The sequence below is a fragment of the Sceloporus undulatus genome, chromosome 2, assembly GCF_019175285.1.
Source record: "Sceloporus undulatus isolate JIND9_A2432 ecotype Alabama chromosome 2, SceUnd_v1.1, whole genome shotgun sequence".
NCBI classification, from domain to species: Eukaryota; Metazoa; Chordata; class Lepidosauria; order Squamata; family Phrynosomatidae; genus Sceloporus; species Sceloporus undulatus.
In genome coordinates, this window is record NC_056523.1 from 139,800,937 (window position 1) to 139,824,398 (window position 23,462).

At 39.9% G+C, this 23,462-nt stretch overlaps 2 protein-coding genes across 2 annotated transcripts in view; both read right to left on the reverse strand.

The window, feature by feature from the left end:
- Window positions 1-1,257: 1,257 nt before the first annotated feature.
- MRPL58 (mitochondrial ribosomal protein L58) lies at window positions 1,258-7,935 on the reverse strand. The gene is made up of 6 exons (XM_042447324.1): window positions 7,716-7,935; window positions 5,797-5,833; window positions 4,743-4,802; window positions 4,467-4,549; window positions 2,960-3,129; window positions 1,258-1,461 (listed from the first exon to the last, which is right to left on the reverse strand). The coding sequence occupies exons 1-6, from the start codon at window positions 7,902-7,904 to the stop codon at window positions 1,377-1,379; spliced, it is 624 nt and encodes a 207-aa protein (XP_042303258.1). The 5' UTR covers window positions 7,905-7,935; the 3' UTR covers window positions 1,258-1,376.
- Window positions 7,936-11,520: 3,585 nt separating this feature from the next.
- CDR2L (cerebellar degeneration related protein 2 like) overlaps window positions 11,521-23,462 on the reverse strand; it is a 40,838-nt gene continuing 28,896 nt past the window's right edge. Inside the window, exons 2-5 of the mRNA XM_042449945.1 lie at window positions 23,297-23,409; window positions 21,494-21,642; window positions 18,388-18,552; window positions 11,521-15,327 (exon numbers count right to left, since the gene is read on the reverse strand). Coding sequence (XP_042305879.1) covers window positions 14,442-15,327; window positions 18,388-18,552; window positions 21,494-21,642; window positions 23,297-23,409 — 1,313 coding nt within the window. The 3' untranslated portion in view covers window positions 11,521-14,441. The remainder of the gene's footprint in view (window positions 15,328-18,387; window positions 18,553-21,493; window positions 21,643-23,296; window positions 23,410-23,462) is intronic.

The window sequence follows — 23,462 nt, forward strand, 5'->3', positions numbered from 1 at the left end:
TAGAACCATCATAATATAATACAGGCTGCAGAATGCACATTTTTAAACATTATAATTGGTTTTCTCTAGGCCCAGAATTGCACCAGAATGGCAGCATCTAACTTCTAGGGAGTAGATATTTTCCATTAATGTCCTGTTACAGCCTTGTGTTCAGCAACAGCTGAGAATTACAGACTGTCAAGACATCTGGACAGTCTGGTATATGTTGCCCAAGTAAGGCAGAGAGCACAATTCTGTCTTCATTCCAAATAATGTAAGATGTCCCATCATCTAGACCAGTGGTCCTCAAACCATGCCTTTTAAAATTTTGTCAGGCATGTTGGCTAATATTTTGGGATTCTGGGAGCTGAAGCCAAAATCCCTTAAAGAGCACAGTTTGGGGACCACTGATAGACCATGTGGGAAAGGAGCTACTTTAACCATTAAACTGCTAAGGTACCACTCTTTCTTTCTTTTTAAAGAATCTAATTATTTAATAATTTAACCTAATTGTTAGAGTGGCAGAATTATAGCATACTAGCACCCTCAATATGTGTATTGGGAAACAAACATATATCAATTTTCTCCTTTTTCCACAGTGCTGTAGAGAAGCCAAGGGGTCAACTGTCATTGAGGATATGTGGAGGAAAGCAGTGTGGGCAGATCATAGCTTTGTGGCTCAGCAAGTCCAACAGGAATAACTTGTACACCCAAAGAGCTCCAGAAGACGCTAGGTATGTAAAGATAGCCTGAAGCAGTAGTCTATTTTTCCATTTGTGAGGAGATAAATGAAAGCCCCCAAATAGCAACAGGCCAACTGCTAGAAGACATATGAAAGAAAAGATGGGTATATATAAGCATGCCAAAGGAAGAGGTCCCTTTCATTTTTGGAGCTTTCAGGATACATATCTATATATATTTTTAAATGCTTCTTCAACAGTAGGAGGATGAAAACTTTTCCTAATTGCAGCATCAGCTCTTCATATCCTCAACTTTGTACCAAATTCCATTCTGTACACACAGACAAGCTGAATGTGGGTGAAAAAAGAACAGGAAGGGTGTACAGTTGTGTACAATGGAAAATGACAGTTTAAAAATGAACAAAACCAATACTGTACTAGTGAGCAAGGATGATATGAAAACTAATCATTGTAATCACTATCCGTTGGGTTGATTAAATTCAGCAGCAGGTAGGATAGTATCTTCATTATTTTACCAGTGGTCTTATGTTTTATTAAAATCTTAATGCCCGTTTTATTAAATAAAAACAAACAGATGCTCTGGGGCCAGTTTTACTTTAATTACATAGAGAACGCATAAAAAATTGTTTTCTTTTTGCAATCCAAAGAAAGAAAAGAGTCCCAGCAATGCATCCCAGCATGCTCTTCCCCATACGTTCAGTCAAAGTCCACACGTCTGCTTTGCTTTAGAGAAGAATGATTTTTTTTCTGTCGAAGACGTTCACGGTTCATTTTCTCCACCCTAAAACCAAACAGAAATAGAAAATGGCACACTCCAGTATCTACCTGTGTTGTTATGAAACATTTATACCTAAGAGAAAATTAAATTTTAACAACACAGCAAAATGCTAGGTTGCCAAATTATCCTGTTCCAAAAAGCCCCAAAGATTCCCAAAGAATCAGTCTCCACTATGTTTTATGCAAGTGCTATGTCCTTAAAAAGCAATAACTTTTCTTAAATAATAAAAATATCACATCTCTAGTGCAGGAAGGCATATCTGAATACCAGATGTCTACTAGGACATACAAGGGTGCCCTCAATTTTAGATCTGCATGGTTCTTATATACTGGCTTTTACCAAAATAAACAAAAATGTCACAGCAGAAAGGTGAACTTGTATTTGATGTGGGTTTTTCTTAAAACAATAGGGGAGTTTTTTCCCAATGCAAACAGCATCTTCAGAAGAGATTTTTCCCCCTTCAGGATTGCATGTATTAAATTTCCTCCACAAGCCTATTGGAATGTTGATTAGCCCCATCTCCCAAGATGACACTAGTTACACTGAAAAAAAAAACCTTTACATTTTAAATATGAAAACTCTATTAAGGGCACCCACCTAATTCTCCAGAAAAAACATTCGAGCTGAAAACTTTGTTAACAAGCTATACAGAAATGACAGATTTTTCTATTATTTAATAGAGGTAAAAAGCAAAGGTAATTTGAAGAGAGCTGTGATCAAGCACAGAACTGAGATTAAAAAGGAGTGTGACACACGGGCTGCATCTGCCTGAGGAAATAATCAAGTTTGACACCATTTTAACTGCCATGGCTCAATGGTATAGAATTCTGGGAACTGTAGTTTTTTGAGATACTGTACTTAGCCTTTCCTGTTAAAGAGCTCCAGTGCCACAACAAACCATAATTCTCAGAATCCCACAGCATTGAGCCATGGCAGTTGAAGTGGTATCAAACTGGATGATTTTTGCAGTGTGAATGCAGCCACAGACAGCTTTGAATATAATATTTCTGGTGATAGCTATCTGGAAGAATCACTGGTTTTAGTTAGTCCACTAATCAGTTTGGTGTTTCAATAACATTTCTGGTAGCAGCCATCTAGAATAATCCCTGGTTTTAGCTGGTCAGTTTGGAGTTTTCATGTTGATCCTCAGGGTACTGCCCTAAATCAACAAATAAAAACTGTCTATGCTTTCCTAACTGGAATTAAAGTAAATGGAGGGAAAAAAGAAAAACAAAACCAGGCATATCTTTGGAGCTATGTTGTTAGGATGTCCTAAATTCAGGTCAGTTGTTTATATTTAATATGATTGTGTGATGCATGCTGGACAGAAAAAGACAAGAAGCTGGTGGCCTCAGCTAAGAATTACATGTTACAAGCTAATAATTACAAGTGATTCCATCATATTCTAAGTAACCATCACAGGTAATACTGAAGTATGCATAAATTGTCTGTTACTGCTGCAAACAGATGCTGAAATGTTATCTGAGTGTCTTACTCATACCTTGCTATGAGCATCTCTGAAGTCTCTCTGGATGGAACTTCAGGTGTTGCTGTGGCTTGTACAATCATATCTCTGATTTTTTGCAAGCAGTCTGCCAAATTCCTCATCTGATAGCGACTCATTTCAGAAGTGACTATGAGCTCCCCCAATTTATTGATCTTATTCTTTTGCTGAGAAAGAAAACATAATTACTATGGAGATTCTGTTACATCTGTGCTTGCCTTTAATATCTAAGCAAGGTTAAGCTCTCTCTTTGGCAATATCAGATGCTTAAATGAAGTCTGTGTATTGTTACTGCATTCAACTCAGACTACTCTGTAATAAAAGGGTACCTCATTCATGAGGCTTAGGAAAGAGAGAACAGGTATCATAGTCCTGCAACCAGGAACTTTTGCAGAATGTCACAAGTTTCTGACAGAGTATCAAGATTAGAACAATATCAGTACAGTGGACCCTTGTTATACATTGGGGTTTGGTTCCAAGATCCCCCGTGTATAACAAAATCCGTGTATGCTCAAGTCCCATTAAATATAATGACATAGCAAAATGGTGTCCCTTATAACAATGGAAAATCAAGGTTTGATATTTGAAATTTATACTTTTTTGGAACATTTTCAAACCGTGGATACTTGAATTTGTGTAAAAAAAATCTGTGTATAAGAAGGGCCGACTGTATTAGGATTCAGCAGACAACAATTCTGAGATTCCGAATCAAGAGATAATAAAGGCACTAGGTGTTTTGTGTCTATGCTCTCAACATCTCTACAGTACTAGGGCCTCTACTACCTTACCAAATAATCTGTTTGTGTTTATGGTGGTGAGGGTAGTAGAAGAATTCAAATTTCATAATGGGGTAGGATAATTTTTTTTACAATGAAGACATATGCAAATTAAGAAAACATACAAAGCTTCATTCATTCATTTGTAGAGATGAAGGAAATCTTGGGCTATAACCTCCATCATCCTGACCTTTAGCTACGTACGTTGGGAAGGGACTAGTGGGAGTTGCAGCCTAGCAAAAATTGAAAGGCCAAAGGTTTTCTATCCATAGAATAATCGCAATGCACAATGAAACATGAGATAAAGATTACAGTCCACTTTACATACTGAAATGCTACAGAAATAAATAAATTATTCTTAGTTAAAAGCTTAGTATTTCATTGTCTTTCTTTATTGAGGCATTTGATTCAGACAGTTTACAAGGAACTAGATGAAGTTAACAGACAAAGCCTCATATACGCTCACACAAAGCCACAACTAGAGAAATGTCACTGTCATGTTGGCAGGCTAGCTATCATAGTCAGTGCATACTCAGTCTGGGAGCAGAAAAGCCTACGAACAAAACATAAAATATCCTATAGGCCTTCTGTTGACAGACTATCATTTTGATATTCTACTCTTATGTATCCATTTATATTCTGTTCCATAGTCCATGTGGAGAACGCTTCCTTGTATGTTTCCTACTTTTGAAGTACTTAGAAACAAAAAGGCAAGTATGGAAAATTACCATCACTGCCATTTTCTCCCGTACATCTTCTGCAATCCAGTCTGCTGATGCCAAATGGAATCGGACTTCTGCCTTAGTATTCACTGAATATAAAACAAAGAAAGATATTACTACTCCTCATCCAAGCCATAGCTCTGGACCTCCAATTCACCAATGTTGTTGCCACAAACAGTTAGCTGGCCTTGTTACAAGGCACCATAATCTAAATCCATATGAAGATGCATAGGACTGAAATGTATTTACTCTTTTCCCTATCTGCTTTGATAAAATTCATACCTTTATTAACATTCTGACCTCCTGGACCACCACTCCGGCAATAGGATATGGACACACGATCTGGAAAACAAATAACAACAACAAGAGCAAACAGAATTACTGAAAAATATACACTTAATGTTTTGATGTATATATAGAAGAAAAAAGGATCCACATAAATTTAATTGAGCTTATGGCTTGGAACAGATAACTTGAAGTATGATGATAGTTCCCATTTCTAGGATTGTTCTGATTATAGGGCTATGCTTGCACCCTTGCATTAAGAGTAAACTGGATGTATTGTGTTCTGCTCTTTTGAGAAAAAATCAAGTAACAGTTTTATGGCTTATACTCTGAGAACAGTTCAGTGGATTGATCTGAAGGTTGGCAATCCTGGAGAGGGTTGTTTAAGGATGGTGCAAGCCGATCTTAAAGTAAAATAATAATAATAATAGAAGCTTGAGGAGTGAACTTTGGCAGATCTCTGTATTATTGTATTTCCATACACTTAGATGGGATTAGTGTTTAATGCTGTCTGTACAAAGTTTTTGGAAATGGTTGATTGTGTTAGATCAGGGAGCAGATCTAATGTCCAGAAATGCAAGTTGTTTGTATGTTTTATAGAAAAACAATTTTTGCACCCTTTTTAGGCACTGTGTTCAATTAGGTGAGAGAAGCCAGAAAGAAGACTATATAGACAGAAAAAGATATAGACTGGCTGTGGCTAGTTTCCAGGGAGACAGGATAAACTGTGCAGGGAAGGTCATTGTTCCTATTACAGTACTTTAATATCCTACCCTTTTGCAAATATATTTCTGTTGCTACCATGTGGATTACACCATGGCATTTTGCTAACTGTTTGCTAATCTTACGTGCAGCTCCTTTTCCAGTTATTCAACCTTCTGTTAAAATACTATTTAAGTGATTCACAGTGTGTATTTAACCACAATATAAATTCAATTAAGTTTAGTACTACTTAATTCCAAGATAGCCTGCATAGGAATTCACATATACAGACAAACAAAATGAATGAAATGCCTAAACAAATTACACTGGATATATGTTTTATACTCACCCACAGGAATATCAGGGACAGTCTGCTTTGCTCCATCCTGTAACAAAGAGATGTACAGAACTGAGCACTGAAGCTTACTACAATTGCAAAACCTTTGTATTAAATTAGCCTCTCAGCACACAATTAAGAAACAGCCATAGCACTAGATTTTTTAAATAACAAGATCACTACCAGAGTCTGTTGCTTTCACATTTTACTCTATACAGCAACTAGATTCATTGGTACTCAGTTTATTCATGTCCCGTATCTTTGACTTCTCAGAGACCATATATATGGCCAATTTTTCAGTGCAGTGAATAATGAGATTACTTTCTAGCTGACTTCTGCCTGTATATCATCAGATTCTAGAAAACCTTCAAGTAACAAGAAACAACAAATTGCTGAGACCGTTAAGCATTCACAGAATTACAGTCAACCCTCCATATCCATGGAGACTTTATCCACGGATTCAAGCATCCGTGGCTTGTAAATATTTTTTAAAAATGTATTAATTTCCTAAAAACAAACCTTGATTTTTGCCATTTTATCTAAGGTACACCATTTCAGTATGCCATTGTATTTAATGGGACTTGAACATCCACAGATTTTAGTATCCACGAGGGTCGTGGAACCAAACCTCAAAGGATACCAAGGGGCCACTGCAGTTCATTATGTTAAAACCTTCAAAGAGGCAATCCATTATTTCAGCATGCAAAATTGTAATGTAAACTTTCCTTAACACTTATTTCATGCTTATAGTGTATACCCTGCTCTTAAGCCTCACTTCTCTGTCCTAGACAGTTACAGCTTGGTAAAGTTACTTTTTGCTTTTAATTCCCAGAATCTACCAGCCTTGACAGATTGGAGACTTCTGGGTGTTATACTGAAAAAGTAAAACTCTAGCACTGTTGTATTAACAGTGGCATCCTTTCATTCCTCATAACTCTTCTGGTTCCTACTACCCACAGAGATATAAAAATTCAAAGACATACATCATATCGTCTGTAATTCGTATATCAATTTCCAGTTCCCACTGAGATGACATTTTAACATTCCTGGGGCAGAAGTGAAAATTATCTGTCAAAGGAAATAATAAAGATCTCCCTGTAGCTACAATTTGACACCAGCACTTCCACTTTTAAACATACTACCAACTCTCGGGTCTAAATTATGCAGAGAACAACATGCTTTTATTCCTCCCACTCCCTATTTAAATATATACCTGTCAGGCAATGGGCTGCTTGAGGACACAATGCCAAAACTGAAAGGTGTTTTTGCTTTTAATTTCAGCACAATGGACAAATGAAAGGAATAATTTAAATGTAGATTCAGTCAAGGGTCTGTTGCTGGTAAAGCACAATCTTAAACCTATATTGCAAGCCATCAAGGTATTTTAATGAAGGTATGTTCATCTGAAAAATACAGTTGAGTACATTAAAAAAAAGGGAGACCCAGTGTGGTGAAGTGGTTTGAATGCTGGACTAGGGCTTTGGAGACCAGACTCAACATGGAAACTCACTGGATGGTCTTGGGCAAGTCACATTCTCTCAGCCTCAGGGCATGGGAATAGAAGAAACTTGGCAGGAAAAGGCCCAAGATAGGTTCTCCTCAGGGTCGCCATAAGTCAGAAATGACTTGAAGGCAGATAACCACCACATAATAAAATACAGTATACATAATGTAGCTGTAAGTAAACCATAGGAAATTAATATAGGTTAATATGGATGGAGCTGGCTTTTAATTGGCCATGTCCTCCATTATTCTCGAATGCCCTACATCCTGTCCATTAGTGCAGTTGTCTTTTAGTTGGTTATGCCCACCATTCTTCTTGACTATCCTACATTTCGTCCTCTCCTCTGGTCACCCTGAGCTTTGTAAGGTCTATGTGCGCCCTCCTATTTCTTCCCCCCTTCTCCCCTCCTCCATCTTGGCATCCCAACCTTGGTGCCCTCGCTTCCTTTTCGTTGCGGAGGATAAAGTTTGTCTAAGCTGTATTCGCTCCGGAACTCGGAGCCAGAGGCGGAGCGGCCAGAAAAGAGGCCCCGGCCCTGGAAACCCCTCCGCGCTTCGGGAGAGAGGAACCGTTGCACCGGCGTTCGGAAGAAGCAGCGCAGAGCGGACGCCGCCATCTTGAGTGCTCTGGTCCCTTTGTCAGGAGTCCGGCTGGAAAACGGCACCCGGCCTTTGAGGTTCCGGGGCAAAATAGGTCCCCCTCTCTCTTCTGGGCTGCATACATACTGCAGACATAATCCAGTCTGGCAGCACTTTAACCTGGGCTGCTTCCACACTGGAGAAATAACCCGGTTTGGCACCGCTTTAACTCTTTTCTGGCTCAGGGCTATGGAATTCTCCAACTCCCAGAATTCCATAGCAAAGAGCCAGACAACAAGTTAAAGCGGTGCCAAACCGTGCCCTAACAAACTACACTTCCCAGAGTTCCATAGCATTCAGCTCTGGCAGGTAAAGTGGTATTTCTGGTGCCCCAAGAAACTACAGTTCTCAGAATTCCATAGCATTTGGTCATTGCAGGTAAAGAGGTGTCAACCTGGATTATTTCTGCAGTGCGGATGCAACCTTAGAGGAAATAGGGTATTATATTGCTTTCCCTAGTGGTAGAATTCACAGACCTAGCTGTTTTAGTCTGGAAAATCAGTACAGTATGCAAAGTGATCTTATAGCACCATTGAGACTAAGTGAAAGAATGAAGTTGGTAGCATAAGCTTTCCTAGGCTTCAGTCTACTTCCGCTGTGCATCTAAGGACGCAGACTAAAGTCTGCAATGCTACCAACATTTGGCCTCAAGAGTGCTACAAGCCCCCTTTGCATATACTGTATTGTACAGCATTGACTCCAAAACACGGGGAGGAGGTTGGCCCATCCATAGCCATATGTGATGTAGAGGTTACCTGGAATTCCAAAATCCAGAAAACTCCCAAATCATCCACATGGGTGGCTGAGATAAGTGACACTATTGCTGGCGTTATGTGCCTTCAAGCAGTTTCCAATTTATGGCAACCCTAAGGCAAACCTATCACAGGGTATTCTTGGCAAGACTTGTTCAGAGGTTTTGCCATTGCCATCCTCTGAGGCTGAGAGAGTGTGACTGACCCAAGGTCACCCAGCAGTTTACATAGTCACGCTGGGACAATTAAAAATATTTGTCAGCTCCAAATAATCACTAATGAATGGTTAAAGCCAACTGAAAAAGTATCCGTTTGCTTCTGTGTATTTTAGCTCTGATTTCAAGTGTTCCTGTGCAATTTTTGAAGAAACATTTACCCAGCTGGTCTCTTAAGTATCTTTGCCAGAAAGTAAACCCTATTGTGCATGGTTTTTTAAAAAAAAATATCCCAATTAAGAATAAGAAGCTCCTCCAAGGTCTATTGGATTAATTTTTCAGCAAGCATGCAGGCATCAGATTGGGTTTGTGAAGTATGTTAACAGATGGAAACTGAATTCTGGTCAATTTCAGCTGCCAAAGAGATTAAGGTTTCAATCCTAAAAACTCTTACAAGGGAATAAGCCCTGTTAACACAGAGAGAGAATGCTATGAAAAGAGAAAATGTTCATGTTCAACACAAAGCTGTTATATCTATATTCAAAAGATTTATGTGAAGACGTACTGTTATCTTTAAAACATTTATACAGCAGAACATCTCTAGTTTGGCATAAGCGTTAATAAAAGTTTTCTTTTAAAACAATTCTAATTTCCAAATAAGGGGAAAAACTTCATCAGAAGAAAACTGAACTACTGAAGGTCCCCTTAATTCCTTGGGAGTGTGGAAAGTATCAAATTTGAAGTTTACTCTTGCTATAATATCTCTTTGTAAGTATGGCCAAGGACATCACTAGGGAGGATGATTTAAGACAGTAGCAACTGCATTGCTAAATGTGTATGCATTGTTTTATTGGACTTCCCATCCAGTATCTCCTAGACCCCATGAACATAGTGAAAGTATCTTATTTTTGGGAATACACCAACCCCAGCAGTTTAGGGAAGGTGAAGACAATTCAAATTTTTCAAGATACTGTCATGGCTATCTATGAACACTTGTGTGGTGATTGTGTTGTAGCAGTGCAAGATTGGTTTATGCTGGTATCAGTTTAATTTCCATATAAATTCCATAATGTTCTTAGAAATAAAAGCCCAAATCAAACCGTAATACTGGTATATGTTTGTGTATATTGATTTACATATAAATGCCATGTTTTTCAGTAAAGTTCAGATCAAACCAGATTTGCTAATTAAATAGTTCTTTTAACTTCAATATCATAATTTTTCTTTCACCAAAATGTATAGACAACAAGAAAAAGATCTTACAGCTTTGCCACCATTTACTGAATCTTTTGGTATTCAAAGGATGCTCTGGTAGAGCAGAGATGTAGCTCAGGCTTGAGATCTGATTCCGCTAGATTAACATTTTCATTAGGATAGCTAGTGGCAGCAAGCCAATCTCATATTTGCTCCTTGTATTTACTTCCATGTAGAGAACTGCATTAAGTGTGCTTTTTCACTATTTTGGATATGTCTCTTTGAATGCTTCCAAAGTGCGATTTAATTCCATAGGTGATGCTTGCACTTGAGAAGCTCTATTTACCTTATTTGTCCTTAACAGTTCGACAGGGCATGGATGTCATAGCATGAGAAATTATCAGGCTTCTTACGCTCCTATCAGAAAGACTCATTTTATATACATGTACACAGACACATGCACTCTAGGTTAGGCAAATGGGCTGATTTATCAGCAGCTGCTGTTACATACTCTTTTCTTCTTTCACAAAACAAAGGCTGTCACAGGATGCAAGTAGAGCCTATGGTTATTAGAAAAAGAGATAGATTTGACTGATAGTATGGAAGGCAGGTAGAACAGTTTGGGCATGTAAATGAAATGTCTGATCATACAGTTGTATTTTGGAGGAGGTGACCTCAGATGACTGTAAGTTGTTCATGCATAAGGGTTGTGGCAAGTGAAATTTTTGGCAACAATGAAAAAAGTGGCAAGTTGTAGTTTAGTAGTGACAGGTACAGTATTTCCACAAAGTGAATATATTACTCACTCCTAGTTCCCCTTTCCATCAAAATGTCACTTAATAATTTGGTATACCCAAATGAATTCTGATTGAGAACATATGGAATTTGTTCACTCTCTCTCCCATTTCAACTGATGTCAAATTTTAATTTTAATCTTGAGGATTAAGCTCATTGGTAATATGCCAGGAAGCCTTAGTAAGATGATACAGTATAGGAGGAGGAAGATGTGTGTGGGCACACACACGTGTGTATAAAAGCAAATTCAATAGATTATGTACATAATAAAGCTAGTATTATTTTTGGACAAAGATATGATGCTCTCAGCATTTTGCTGTCCTAACTGACAATGTGGCACAGCTGTTCCTTTAGTAAGCTGTGTTAATATGTTCTTGCTTGCATAATTACTCTGGAGCCTGTTTAAAAAAAAATCAAAGCTGATATTTGCAAAAATGTTTAAAAATGTTTCTAGCCTTTGGATCATTCAGAATATCTATGTGTGTAAAGGGCTGCTTTTTAATAATACAGAGGGTGAATCCTTTTCTTACAGATGCAGGAAATATCTGTTATGTAATAAATAATAAATGCAATATGTCCATTATGTTGTATTTCCTCCATTTTCTATCATGCCTAAAGCATTTTCCTGACCTAAATCATGTTGCAAATTCAAAGCAAACAAGCATGTTTCTGGAATGCAAAGAAATATATACAGGCAATTTCAGAGTTCAGAATACTGGTGTTTCTTTTTTCTTTATTTAAGAAGAGAATAAAGCATTTTTAAATATATTAATTTTAAGTATCCTACACTTAAACTGTGATGCTGGTTTGCACACTGTTTGAAACCAAGAATGACGGCAATGGCCCACCCCCACCCCAAATACTGATGCAACAAACAGATGGCTTTAGAGCAAACACTGGTTCAAAAGTCCCTTAGTAAAAAGGTAGTCAAAGAAAATTAATGAATACACCAGCAGCTATGAGGACAGCAATACAGAGCAAGGTAAATGCTCCAAGAAAACCAACTTCCTTTGTTTATTTTACAGATTACTGATTTCACTGTAAGGCATGAAGGTTTGTTGTATGGTTACCAAAATGGTAGCCACAATCATGTGTATGGCTCCCAATACTTCAAAGTTGGGCCACATCAAGGGTACAAAAGAAGTTTTGGCATTAATAGTAGAGGAAGAATCTATTCAAGACAAAGAGTCCCCAGGGCAGGTTAACTCAAAAGTACTTTCACATTATTACAAAAACAACTTCAATTGGCTGAACACAAGGACCCCAGAACAATTCCCTTGGCAAGAACATAGCAAACACATAACGAGATGACAATCTGGTGGTGGAGGAGTGGTAATGCTCATTCTGTTTGTGTTAAATTCTCACCTCCCACATGATTGCCTTCTTACCCTGTATTTACTTAATTCACAATACTGGCTTCAGGTCAAACCCATGTGTAGAATAATGACATGTAAAAACACAACCAAGCGACAAAAATGATAATACAGTAACTGCTACGGTGAAAGTCATCTGTAAGAAACCCTGATCCCCAAGCTGGAGCAGCTTGGTGACATAGGCTATTCCAAAGAATGTAGTCTGAGGATCGTAGTCAAAGACAGAACCATGTCTAAAGAAGAGAGAACGTCAAGGCCATATGCTGAAAATAACTAAATGGCAGACTGAAGTCTCATTTACACTAGCATAATTCCAACCCCCCCCACACACACACAGTATGGGTGTTATTCAGGTACAACTAAAACAAGAAACAGATTCAAAATTTCTTCAAGTATAATACTGCTTGGTAAGTAAATAACCATTGCTATGGTTTTCCCACACAAGTGAGAATTCTGATATGTGTATCCTAAGGTTAGTGAAATATAATACTGCTTATCTTTATATATGCAAGTGACCATAACTAAATTCCACTTAATAATGTGTGTCTTAAGGAGCCCCATCTTATACTTCGTTGAAATGGATACTGATGATTCCTGAGACTGGAGAGAGGCTTTTTGTGTAAAGGTATGTGTTATATGCATGTGAGTTGTATTTTAAATAAATATATATATATATATATGTGGAGTATAGAGAGCCTTTAGGAAAGGCAGTTTGATAATGGGGAGGGTTGTCTAACAAGTGAGTATGTGGAACAGTATGATAAACAGTATTAGTGATAAGAACCAGATTTGCTGTGTTTTGCTGATGTATTCCTACTTGAGTTATCACTATTAGTTTTTGCAAGCTCATGCAAATCATGTCTTAGGAGCCAGCCACAAAAGACAATTAAGGAATACTCATGTGAACAGCAAGGCATGGAAAACCAACACCCAAATAAAGATAAAGGTGTCTTTCCAAGCCAGTAATAGCACTTCTTGCTTGGCTTTTAGGGAAGTCCAAGTTATATGAATAAAATGATAATAACTTGCTTACTGAACTAAAATACTGAAGGAAATGTAAATGCTAAGCTCACTGTGTCTTACAAGCAGAACAACTGAGTATGCTTGATGAAGATGTGACACCAATCAGTCTGACATTTCTCTTCAAGTTATTCCAGTTGCAATGAAATTACATTGTAAATATTGAAAAACCTGACCAATAAAGGATGGCTTCAACAGGAAGAACATACTCTTCTTCATGAAAGAGAGCAGTTCAGTTAAAAGTCTTGCTGATGCACCATATGGGTTCTTCACAGGAAGAAAAGAAATAGGAAAAGAGGATAGAAAAACTGCATGAACAAAAGTTGCCTCTGGTGAGCAAAACATTTTTTCTTTTTTACGTGTTATGTCCAGGACATTCCAGGGCATAGTAAGAAATCTGACCTTGATTCTATGTTGCCCACAGAAAAGCAAACAGTGGCTCTGGGAGAAGGTGAGACTGTGGTTTATTGGTCTAACTACTCCTGTTTGTTACTTGTGGCTGTGTAAGGATGGGGAAAGTTCCCTTGTAAAATCTTGGATACCAACTACAACAACATTTTGCTTTTGCAGCACATTCAGGGACCCAGGAAGTTTGGAGCACTGATTTTAACAATTTCTAGGGCAGCCGTGTTATTCTGTTGCAGAAAAAATGCCAACAGAGCTTTATGGCACCTTAAAGATACGTACATACATTTTATTATATCACAGAGCTTTGAAGACTTAGGAGATCTTCACATAGGGAAAAGTGACAGGAGCATAGTGGGATACTCCTGTCACTACTGCACAACTGTGGAAAGATATTCAGATGACGTTGTGTGATTTCATGATAATTCCATGAATGAAAAGCAGTGCTAGAATTCCTCTTTATTCATGGGATAATGACGTGATTATTGTGATGTTGTACAACATCATCTGAAAATCCTCACGCAATTGAGCAATAGTGACAGGAGCATCCCACTATGCTACCATTACTTTTCCCCATGTGAGTATCTCCTAAGTTTTCATTAGTATGAACCAATAAAATGTGCTATTCTTTAAGGTGCTGCAAGACTCCTTGCTTTTTTGGCTTGTGACCTGGGTTCTCCTCAAACACTGCAAAAAGGCCCCCTTTCTGTGCAAGACATCAACAAAAGAAGCTTCCAGGTCTTGGAGGAAGAAGGCCATGCAATGTGTCCTGGGGCTAAAGAGAAGGGCTTGATGCTGAAGTAAAACAAATGTGATAGAATTCATTTGCTTGTCTTCTTTTTCACCTTGGTGGCATTGATGTCTGCTTTTGTCTTTTGGATACGGGAGAAGATCTCTTTAAAGAGGGCCTTGTACTCTGGCTGACTCTGCTCTAATCTCTTGTCCACAGCCTCCACATGTTTGCTAAGGCTCTTCTCCATTGTCTTGAGCTCATCTAGCTCATAGCCCTCTCCCCGGAAGTCTCTAAAGGAGCTATCCCGAGAGATGGGACGAGAGGTTTGGACACCAGCATGGCGCACACTGTCCTTGTGCTGTCGGCACTTGCTGAGGAGTTCCTCGTACTTCTCTAAAAGAGCATGGTATTGTTCATCCACCTCCCTAAGAATTGACATTCCCCTCTTCCGTACATTATTGGCATGGAGTGTGTAGTTGCCTTCATGGCGGCTTACAGCATCCTTGGCCACAATGGCATTTAGGGCAGTGTCACTACAGCTTTTCCGTACAGGATGGTTTGGGGAGGCTGCCATGGATGCATTATGGTTTTTACCTCCTTCTTCCTCAGATAGGTCAATGTAGTCAGCTTCTGGGGCATTGTTTAATGGTTCCAGAAGTGCTTCTGACAGGTTGTCCTCTCTGCTGAGGAGATACTTCTTGACTTGTTTCATCTGCTGGAGTTCTAATAACTCTGATTCCAGTTCTTTAATGCGCAGTTTGCAGCTTTCCATCTCACATACTCGCTGCTCAAGGTCTGAGTACTCCTGGATGACGGATGTGTACTCTCTCTCCACCCGCTCCTTCCGCTGTTTCTCCTGATTGACCTGGGACCTGAGAGAATTCACCATTGCTTGTAATCTCTCATTCTCACGTTCCAAGGGCATCTGATTAAACTCCATTGAAGAGCTGTGAATCTGGAATGCATCTTCATATCTGGTGTTCAGAAAACAAGACAAGCAAATAACAAAAAGAACCCAGCTGTTTGCAAATTAATACTTATTAATTCCTATGTGGGTATGTAGGCCACTACATCCAGTGGATGAGGTAATTCTGTTTAACAAAACAAAAGGGTTTGCTAGATGTTACATACACTTCTAGCCCCATGGAAAATTATACCCAATTCTTGTTTCAGTTTATATCTTGCCTTTCTCCAGTGAATGGGACTCAAGACATCTTACAATTAAATAGAACAAGCACAACTAAATAATCAAATAAAAAGAAACACAAAAAATTAAAAACTAAGACCCCTAATAATTGAACAGTTAGTGGGGTTTTTTTTTTGTCGGGTGGGGAGGCATTCCAATATGTGATCCCCTATTTTCACTCTGAATCTTGCTTATTACAAACCTCTAGTTTATAGGATGACACTGTGTGTCACTTTTTCATATGGACAGTTAGGGTTGCTAGACTGAAAACTGGAGAAGGCTCTTATTCCTTTAATAGCTGCACTGAAGAATGAACTTTTGTTACCTACCGGTAGTTGTGTGACAAGCAGCATCTGCTGAAATGCTCTCTTCTACACAACCAATAAAGGTAAAAGAGCCATCTCTAGTTTTCAGTCTGGCAGCCATGGAGATGTAGATACTGTTTTCTATATAAAAGTGCCTTTGAGTGAGTTTTAGGAGCTGCTGTTGGGCATAGGAGAAAAAGTCAGCAGCAGGGGTGCATCATTTGGCCAAGAAAGTCTTATTTCTACAGTTCAGCCGTGAGGTACCGTTCTTATCCGTGCTATAATGTCTTCCCAACTTCCCTTCCTCACTCACAAATTAAGGCTGATTGTAGGAATGGGGGGAGGTAGTGGTGGTGGTGGGAGGATTGACAGAAACCGAACACTATGTAGTCTGGCATCCCTCATATTTGAGGTGGGCAGAAAGGGAATACAGGCGGTTCCTCAAATGAAAGCCAGCTGAATGAACTTTGTAAGTGGATGATGTAGGAAATGTATGACTCTTCAGACATCTGGCTTAGTTTGAAAAGGAAGAATGAAAAGCTATAAAAGCATTTCTTCAAATCTTCACATTTCTTCAAATAATTTAGACCTGGGAAATTATCGCATTAACCCCATTCTTGCCATGACTGTATTAATGAAAGGAACCAGATACATAACAGTTTGGGAGCAGATCTTATTGCACACATCTTCAGTCAGGGGACTGGGGCTGTTGCTATCATCGATGGTCCCCCACTCACTTTCCCAGACTGCTTCTTAAACCTGCCTCCCTGTCCTGTTGTTGCAGAAGGTGAGACTGAAAACCATTGAACCCTGGATCTGTTCTGTCTGCTGTGTTGACATTTTCTTGAGAATTTTGCTTACTGTTTTCCTGTGGATGCTTCAAACCATATTTCTAAACTTCAGCTGAAGTTTAACATTAATAATGCTAGAAATGTGAGGGCTGAAGAGAAAATCCATGGGGTGGGCAGGTTTCTTATTGGGGGGGGGGGGATGCCCTCATTCCCTCCCTCCACCCCCTGATAGTTATACCCCTGCTGATAACTCTGGAATGGGGTGAGCAATTTGTTCTATGAGCAGGGAGTGTTACTAGGATTATTATTTTCCATCCCCTAGGGTCCACTATGGGATGCATCAGCTCTGCAAATGTGAAAACATAGCAAGTTCAAATACCAAGAATTGTATTTCCAATATTTGTTTGTTTGGGGCTACTGGAGGAAGGTGGATGCCCTTTTTATAGCAAACTTGCCATTCCTAGCACCTTCCAAGGAAATGAATTTTTTCTTCCAATTTTTCCCCACCAGGGGTGGGATGGGAGGTTTGAGAGGGGGCAGAAGCTTCAAACTGGCCTGAGGATCTCATGAGGCCCATGGGTTACACTTTGCTCTACCCCTGCCCTGCAAGAAGCAGCAGCTTCTGCTACCTTGCTCCAGCTCCCTCATTCCCACCCTGTTTTGAGGAAAGATTTGAAGAATGCGGAGGATGATGAACAACACAAACCAAAAAGCCTTTGTGCATATTACAGACATTGTTGTCTGTTACATTGAGAGCAAAATATACAGATTTAATGCAGCAAATATGCTTTTGGGTGCTTGTTTTGATTTTCTAGGATGCTACATGAATCATTAAATAATCCTGCTAAACTGATCTGGATTTGACCAGAGGCTATGGAGAGAAACAAAAACTTCATCTGCCACTAGGGAGTTGGAACAGCTCATCTCTGAGACTTTGTCTCTAACTCTCTAAAGATAGGTCTGTAAAAAGTCTTTGAAGCTTTCCATAGTGAGTGGGAGCATGATTGCAAAACAAGCACAGGGAGAAGCACAGTCCCATTGGAATAAAGCATCTCCCTCTTTTATTTCATAATTTTGAAAAGAAAGCCTGTTTTATCTTGTCTTCTTTACTGTCCATTACATGGGTTGGATGAGCTTCTCCACTTCCCCTTTGCTCCAATTCATTCTAAACTTGGAATTGTTGAGTAGGAGGGTATACTGAAAATTCTTTTTAATTGCTGTAAGTCAATATGACCTAAACAAGTCCAAATACAAGCCCTAAGATGCACAGGGGACATATTCCGTAAGCACTGAACAAATTTTTGCCTAGGGTCAGCTTATGGCCGTAACATCTTTCTTTCATTTCAAGGGCAGACATTTTGATTGCTAGATTTTATGGGTTGTCTTTACTGCTTGGTTTATTGATTGCTCATATAGAGCTTTCAGAATGATTGTAGATGCTCTTAGGGAGATAGTCTCAGCTCCTCACACAACAAAGCATTAAGTTTCTTCTGCAAGGAAACTGAATTTAATAATTCTGTGAGTAACTGCAACACTGGGAGTCACTTTTAAACTCACATTTTAACAAGTACCGGTACCATGGGAAAAGAAAAAGGCAATTGGAGAAGGGTCAAATTTTGAAAAAAATAAATCACTGGCACACCATTAAGATTTAATACCTCTGTAAATTAATAGATAAGAAAGTTGGAGCATTCAACACAAAGGAATTACTCTAGTAATTCTGCATTCCCTGCTCCCCCTGTTGTAGACTACCTGGGACTTGAGCACAACTCCTTGAGACAAGGGAAAGTATGGATGGTTCGGCGCCTCTCTCTCTTCTCTCTTCGGACACGCAGCTGATCAAGGCTCTGCAATTCTTCCACCTGCTTCTGTAGCTCATCTACTTGGTTCTGAAGTCCCTCAATGGTTTCTGTCAGGCTGTACATCCAGAGGAGAGGGAGGGAAAGAAAGGAAGAAAATAAGAAAGAAAGAATGATCGACATTCCTTAGTCAGTGTGGTATAGTGGTTTAGTGTTGGACTAGGACACTGGGAGACCAGGCTTCGAATCCCTGCTTGGCCAAGGAAGTCTACTGGGTGACCTTGGACATGTCACACTATCTCAGCCTCAGAAGAAGACAACTCTGGACAAATTCTGCTAAGAAACCCACACCATAGGTTTGCCTTAAGGTTACCATAAGTCAGAAATGACTTGACAGCATACCAGAACAAACAGGTTAACTGTTACGGCAGACAAAATATGGCATTATCCATCAACTTGGAATAGTTTTTTTGTTTTGGTTTGGTTTTTTGCAGGGAGGGGGAACACTACAATTTTGGAATCCCTGGCCTAATATGACCATAGCTTATGCTGACTGGGAAATTTCATAGAATCACATAATTATAGAGTTGGAGGAGACTACAAGGGCTATCCAGTCCAACCCCCTGCCATGCAGGAACTCTCAATCAAAGCATTTATGACAGATGGCTATCCAGCCTCTGTTTAAAGACCTCCAGGGAAGGAGACTCTACTACACTCCAAGGGAGTGTACTTCAAAAAATTAACTTTTCCAAACTGTATTGGGAATTTGGCCTGCCTCTTCCAAGGTGGAATTATCAGGAACTTCCTGGCCTGGAGAGCACCTGCATATACCATTAAACTGAATTGTATTCAGATGTCGTCACATTTTTGGTCTATAAACTGCACTCTTTTCTTAACTCCCATTCAAGTAGAGGCAAGCACATCAGCACTGAGTGATCATTCAGACCTGCTGAAAATCTTGCTTTTACCATCCTGGTTAATTTAATCCTGGAAATATGTTATTGGTGGGAGCATGTTCATGCTTTTCTCTAGGATGAAGTATGAAGCAACATATATTGAAATACTGTATCTCTACAGAAGAAGATGCAGTGATTCCAAAGTGGGCAGTACTTCCCACAGGGGTGGTGGTGGTGGTGGACAGATCCAGGGGGTGGTGAGGGAAAAGCAGAAGGCAAGGGGGTCTTCAGCCAAAATACTGGCATGTAAGAAATACAAGGGGAACCAGTAGCCTTTAGGACCATGGTGCGGATGTGGGTTGCATGAACCTCTTCTTTTCAGGGTCCCTTAAAACCACTGCTCAGTCTTGCTGATCATTTCATGTGGTTCTGTCTCCTGCTTTTTGCTTGCCTGTGGAAGCTTATGCCTTTAGCTATGTCTTTTGCTAGTTGTGGCGCTGATAGTTGGGAAATATTTGCTAGGCTTGAATGAAGGGCATCACCTTTGTGGTTTGGTGATAGTTGGGAAACATTTGCTAGGCTTGAATGCAGGGCATCACCATTTTGGGACAGACTGACTGAGTGGAGTGAGGAGAGAGTATGTGCCAGTGGGAAAGAAGCGGCAGCAAAAGGAGCTTTCCAACTTGGGACCTTACTTAAGCTTTGGAGATTTTCAGATGGGGGGAAAATAACGGGAGTAAAAAGCATAATCCTGGCATAAACCCACACTTTACCAGGACCTGTCTGGAAGATGGGAGCTGTGCTCCTGCTCCTGATTTATTTAATTGGACAGGTCGAGAAAAGAAATATTGTAGCAGAAGAAACAATATTTGTGTGTATGGGGATGGTGGGGATGGCATGTCTCTGAGGAAGTGGGGCCCTCTCCACCCCAACGAAGAAAGATTGAGAGTCCTTCCTTACTCACTGGGTAGAAAAGTGGAAAGCTGGTTGTGCCCCTCTCTGCTCCAGCAAAGAAAGTCTCAGAGTCCTTCCTCATTGGGAAGAAAAGTGGGAAGCTGGCTGTGCCCTCTCTGCCCCAGCAAAGAAAGTTTGAGAGTCCTTCCTCGCCAGGAAGAAAAGTAGGACGCTGTCTGTGCCCCTCTCCACCTTGAAAAAGAATGACCAAGAGTCCTTCATGACCAACAAGAAGCTTCTCTCTTTGCATCTGGTCACCTTGGGAGCAGTGGTTGAGAAGCTTCTTGCCTGTGCCAGATTTGCTCGGTTGCTGCTTCCTTTGGGAACAGCAACTGAGAGGCAGGTTAACCGGCCCTCCTTTTGCTGCAAAGCCAACCCAAGCAAGAGGGAGGAACAGGACTGGACCACTGCTGCTGCCGCATTCACACATGAGAGGTGGAGGCAGTGGCAAGGCAAGCTGGGCATGGCTGAGGTAGATGCACAAAGCGGGGTCAGCGGTGGTAAGGTGGCAGTCCCCCTGTCTTTTCTATCCTGGATAGGTGTTGGGGGGCATTAGGGCTGTTGCCCAAGAGGAAAAGGGACGGTAACTCAAAAAAGTCTGGGGACCACTGAAATCTTAAAGATTCTAGTGCAAAGAGCAGGATGGACCAATCTCTCACTCAAATGTTTATTTGTTTTTCTGTACCCATTTAACCTAGTTGGGCAGCTAGCTGACAGAACTTAAATTTAAAATTATTCTTCCAAGAGAGGAAGAAAAATGATTTCCCTGTTTGAGGTCAGATCTTGCATTCCCCTCATACTCTGCATGTCATACATAGTGGACATTATAGATACAGAATCACTGTCTCAGTTATTCTTTAAAGCCAAATAACTCTGACTCAGCTTTGAATGACAACCCGCCCTCCATTCTTGGGAATCTGCCAGAGATGCAACCTCTGCCATCCTTCTTTCCAAACAACCAAGGCAGACTTGTGTTCAAAATACAGGTCTGCTATTATCCTGTCAAGAATGTGAAGATACAGTCTAATAATCTTTAGCTTCTTGCTTGGGGTGGAATTTTTAAAAATGCAGATTTATGATTGCACCCTAATTGATGACTTCAGGCTACAGTCACACAGTTTTCCTTTCCACAGTTATCTATACAGAATTGCATTCTGAGGTGACAGCATGTTATCTCACTTTAGAAATCAGAGCTATGTGAAGCATTACCATTGTATCTTCTGCTGAGATGCTTTACTCTCTAACACGAGCTTCTGATTAGTCAGTTCAAGGTCCCGGGCTGTCATATCCAACTGCTCGTAGACTTTAGCATGCTGTTCATTCATATGCCGTAACATTTCCAGCTGTTTTGTCAAATACTGAAAAAAAGAGAGGAAAGGATAAGAATCCCATCAAACATTAGGAATACAATGCTATGAAAAGATTATTCATAAGGGTCATTTTTCTATCATATTTAGTTAAAAAAGGGAAGAGATGAATCAGTCCTAAGCTTCTGATCAGCTAAGTATGTGTCCCTGATTATTTAGGGAAATATTGTTAAAATACAGTTAGCCTGACACAACTGTGGGCTTGCCATCTATAGATTTGAGCATCCACTAGTGGTCCTGGCTCTTGGAATGATGTATTAATACTCACAATCCCCATCAAAGACTCCCCCCCCCAAACTACCACAAAACTGTTGTGGAAGTTGAAGATCATAACTAGAAGTGATTTCTGTTTGCAAATCTTGGGCGGGTTCCACACCGCCAAAAAGTATGTGCTTGGCACGTACTAGGGTTAGGAAGGGGTATCCTTTCCGGATGCCCCTAACCATTCTACATGGGTGCTGCCATTTTGAAATAGCGGACGCTTAGCATCTGTACGTTTCGGCGCCATTATAATGCCGCAAGTGCACCAATGGCACTCTGTGGTGTCATAATGGCGCCGCAAAAAGAAGCCGCTTTTTGCGGTGCGGAGGAGCCTCACAGTTTTTCCGCTGCGGCTCCTTTGCGCAGCAAACACCGGCACCTTCAGACCGCCCTTTTGGGCAGTCTGTAAAGCGCCTTGGCTGCTTTTATGGCCTGGTGTGGCATGGCCTGGTATGGAGGTGAAAACTGACCCCTGTATGTACTACAGCTACCCAACCTTACATTAGAATTAACATGTTCTCTACCAACCTCTCCTGCCATCATCATCATATTTCCAAGAATCTCAATATACAGCATGACTACTGATTGTAGACTCTAGGAAAAACACTGTGACCTGAAATCAGGAATTTTGTTCTGTAGTTGACATTTCAGATTTGAAAGCCTAGCAACAGACTCTTGAATGAGGAGGAAGTTTTATTTCCTTCATTTGTGGGTTTTTTTTAAATAAACATTTCTGATAGAGAAAAAATCTTCTCAGAATAAAGTATTCTAGCTTTTACCTTAAATTTTTTTATAGAACTTTTAAAAAATTGGGGATTTAAACACTTCCCTTTTCTCATTGCAATTCCCATCCTCTTTGCCAAATTTACAATTTTAAAAACAAAGCATGCTATTATTATTTTTTAACATTCTATATTTTTTAAAATCCTAGATTTAAAAAAAACTGTTGGTAGTGGTGAGGAAAAATAGTAGATCCAGTGTGTTGAGGCAACATCCCCCCCCCCATTTCCACAGCTTCGTTAGAAAATAATCTGGGGTTCAATGTAGCTCAAAGTGACCCTTTTTAAAGCAGCTGCTCAAATGAAAACATATGGGGTGGGAGGATTTCCCTGTTGGGTACAACACTGTTTCATAAACTGCTGTGTGCTTGCAAGCATTAATCCACCTCTGTTTCAGCCCCCTTCCATATGGACTTGTTCCCCCTCCCCCTAATAATACAGCTCTGTGACTGCAGCTCCTTCTGACTATACCACAGCACTGAAAATATTGTGTAAAACAAGTGAATGTATTTTCACAACCATGCTCAGTGTTCCTTAGGAGCAAAAAAGAGGGTGATTTGGGTTACACTCAGGCATGTGCTTCACCAGGGCTTGTCATTAAGTACCTCTATCTCTTGCACTTGCTCTTCATTGGTTGCATACATTTGCTGCAGAGAATCCTCCAGTTCTTTGTTGCGTTCTAGCAATGTCTTTCCCAGTTCGGCTGCTAAGTGCAAATCTGGAAAAGGAAAAGAAACAACCATGCATTGAGGGCCTTTTCTCCAAACATTT

Bases quoted from the DNA above. Each gene is read 5' to 3' on its own strand.
- MRPL58 (XM_042447324.1), bottom strand. From the start codon at position 7,904: ATGGCGGCGTCCGCTCTGCGCTGCTTCTTCCGAACGCCGGTGCAACGG. The intron at 4,803-5,796 runs GTGAGTATAAAA...TTTGTTTTCCAG, and splicing joins TGTCCCTGATATTCCTGTGG to ATCGTGTGTCCATATCCTAT. The intron at 1,462-2,959 runs GTATGAGTAAGA...GTTTGGTTTTAG, and splicing joins TCAGAGATGCTCATAGCAAG to GGTGGAGAAAATGAACCGTG.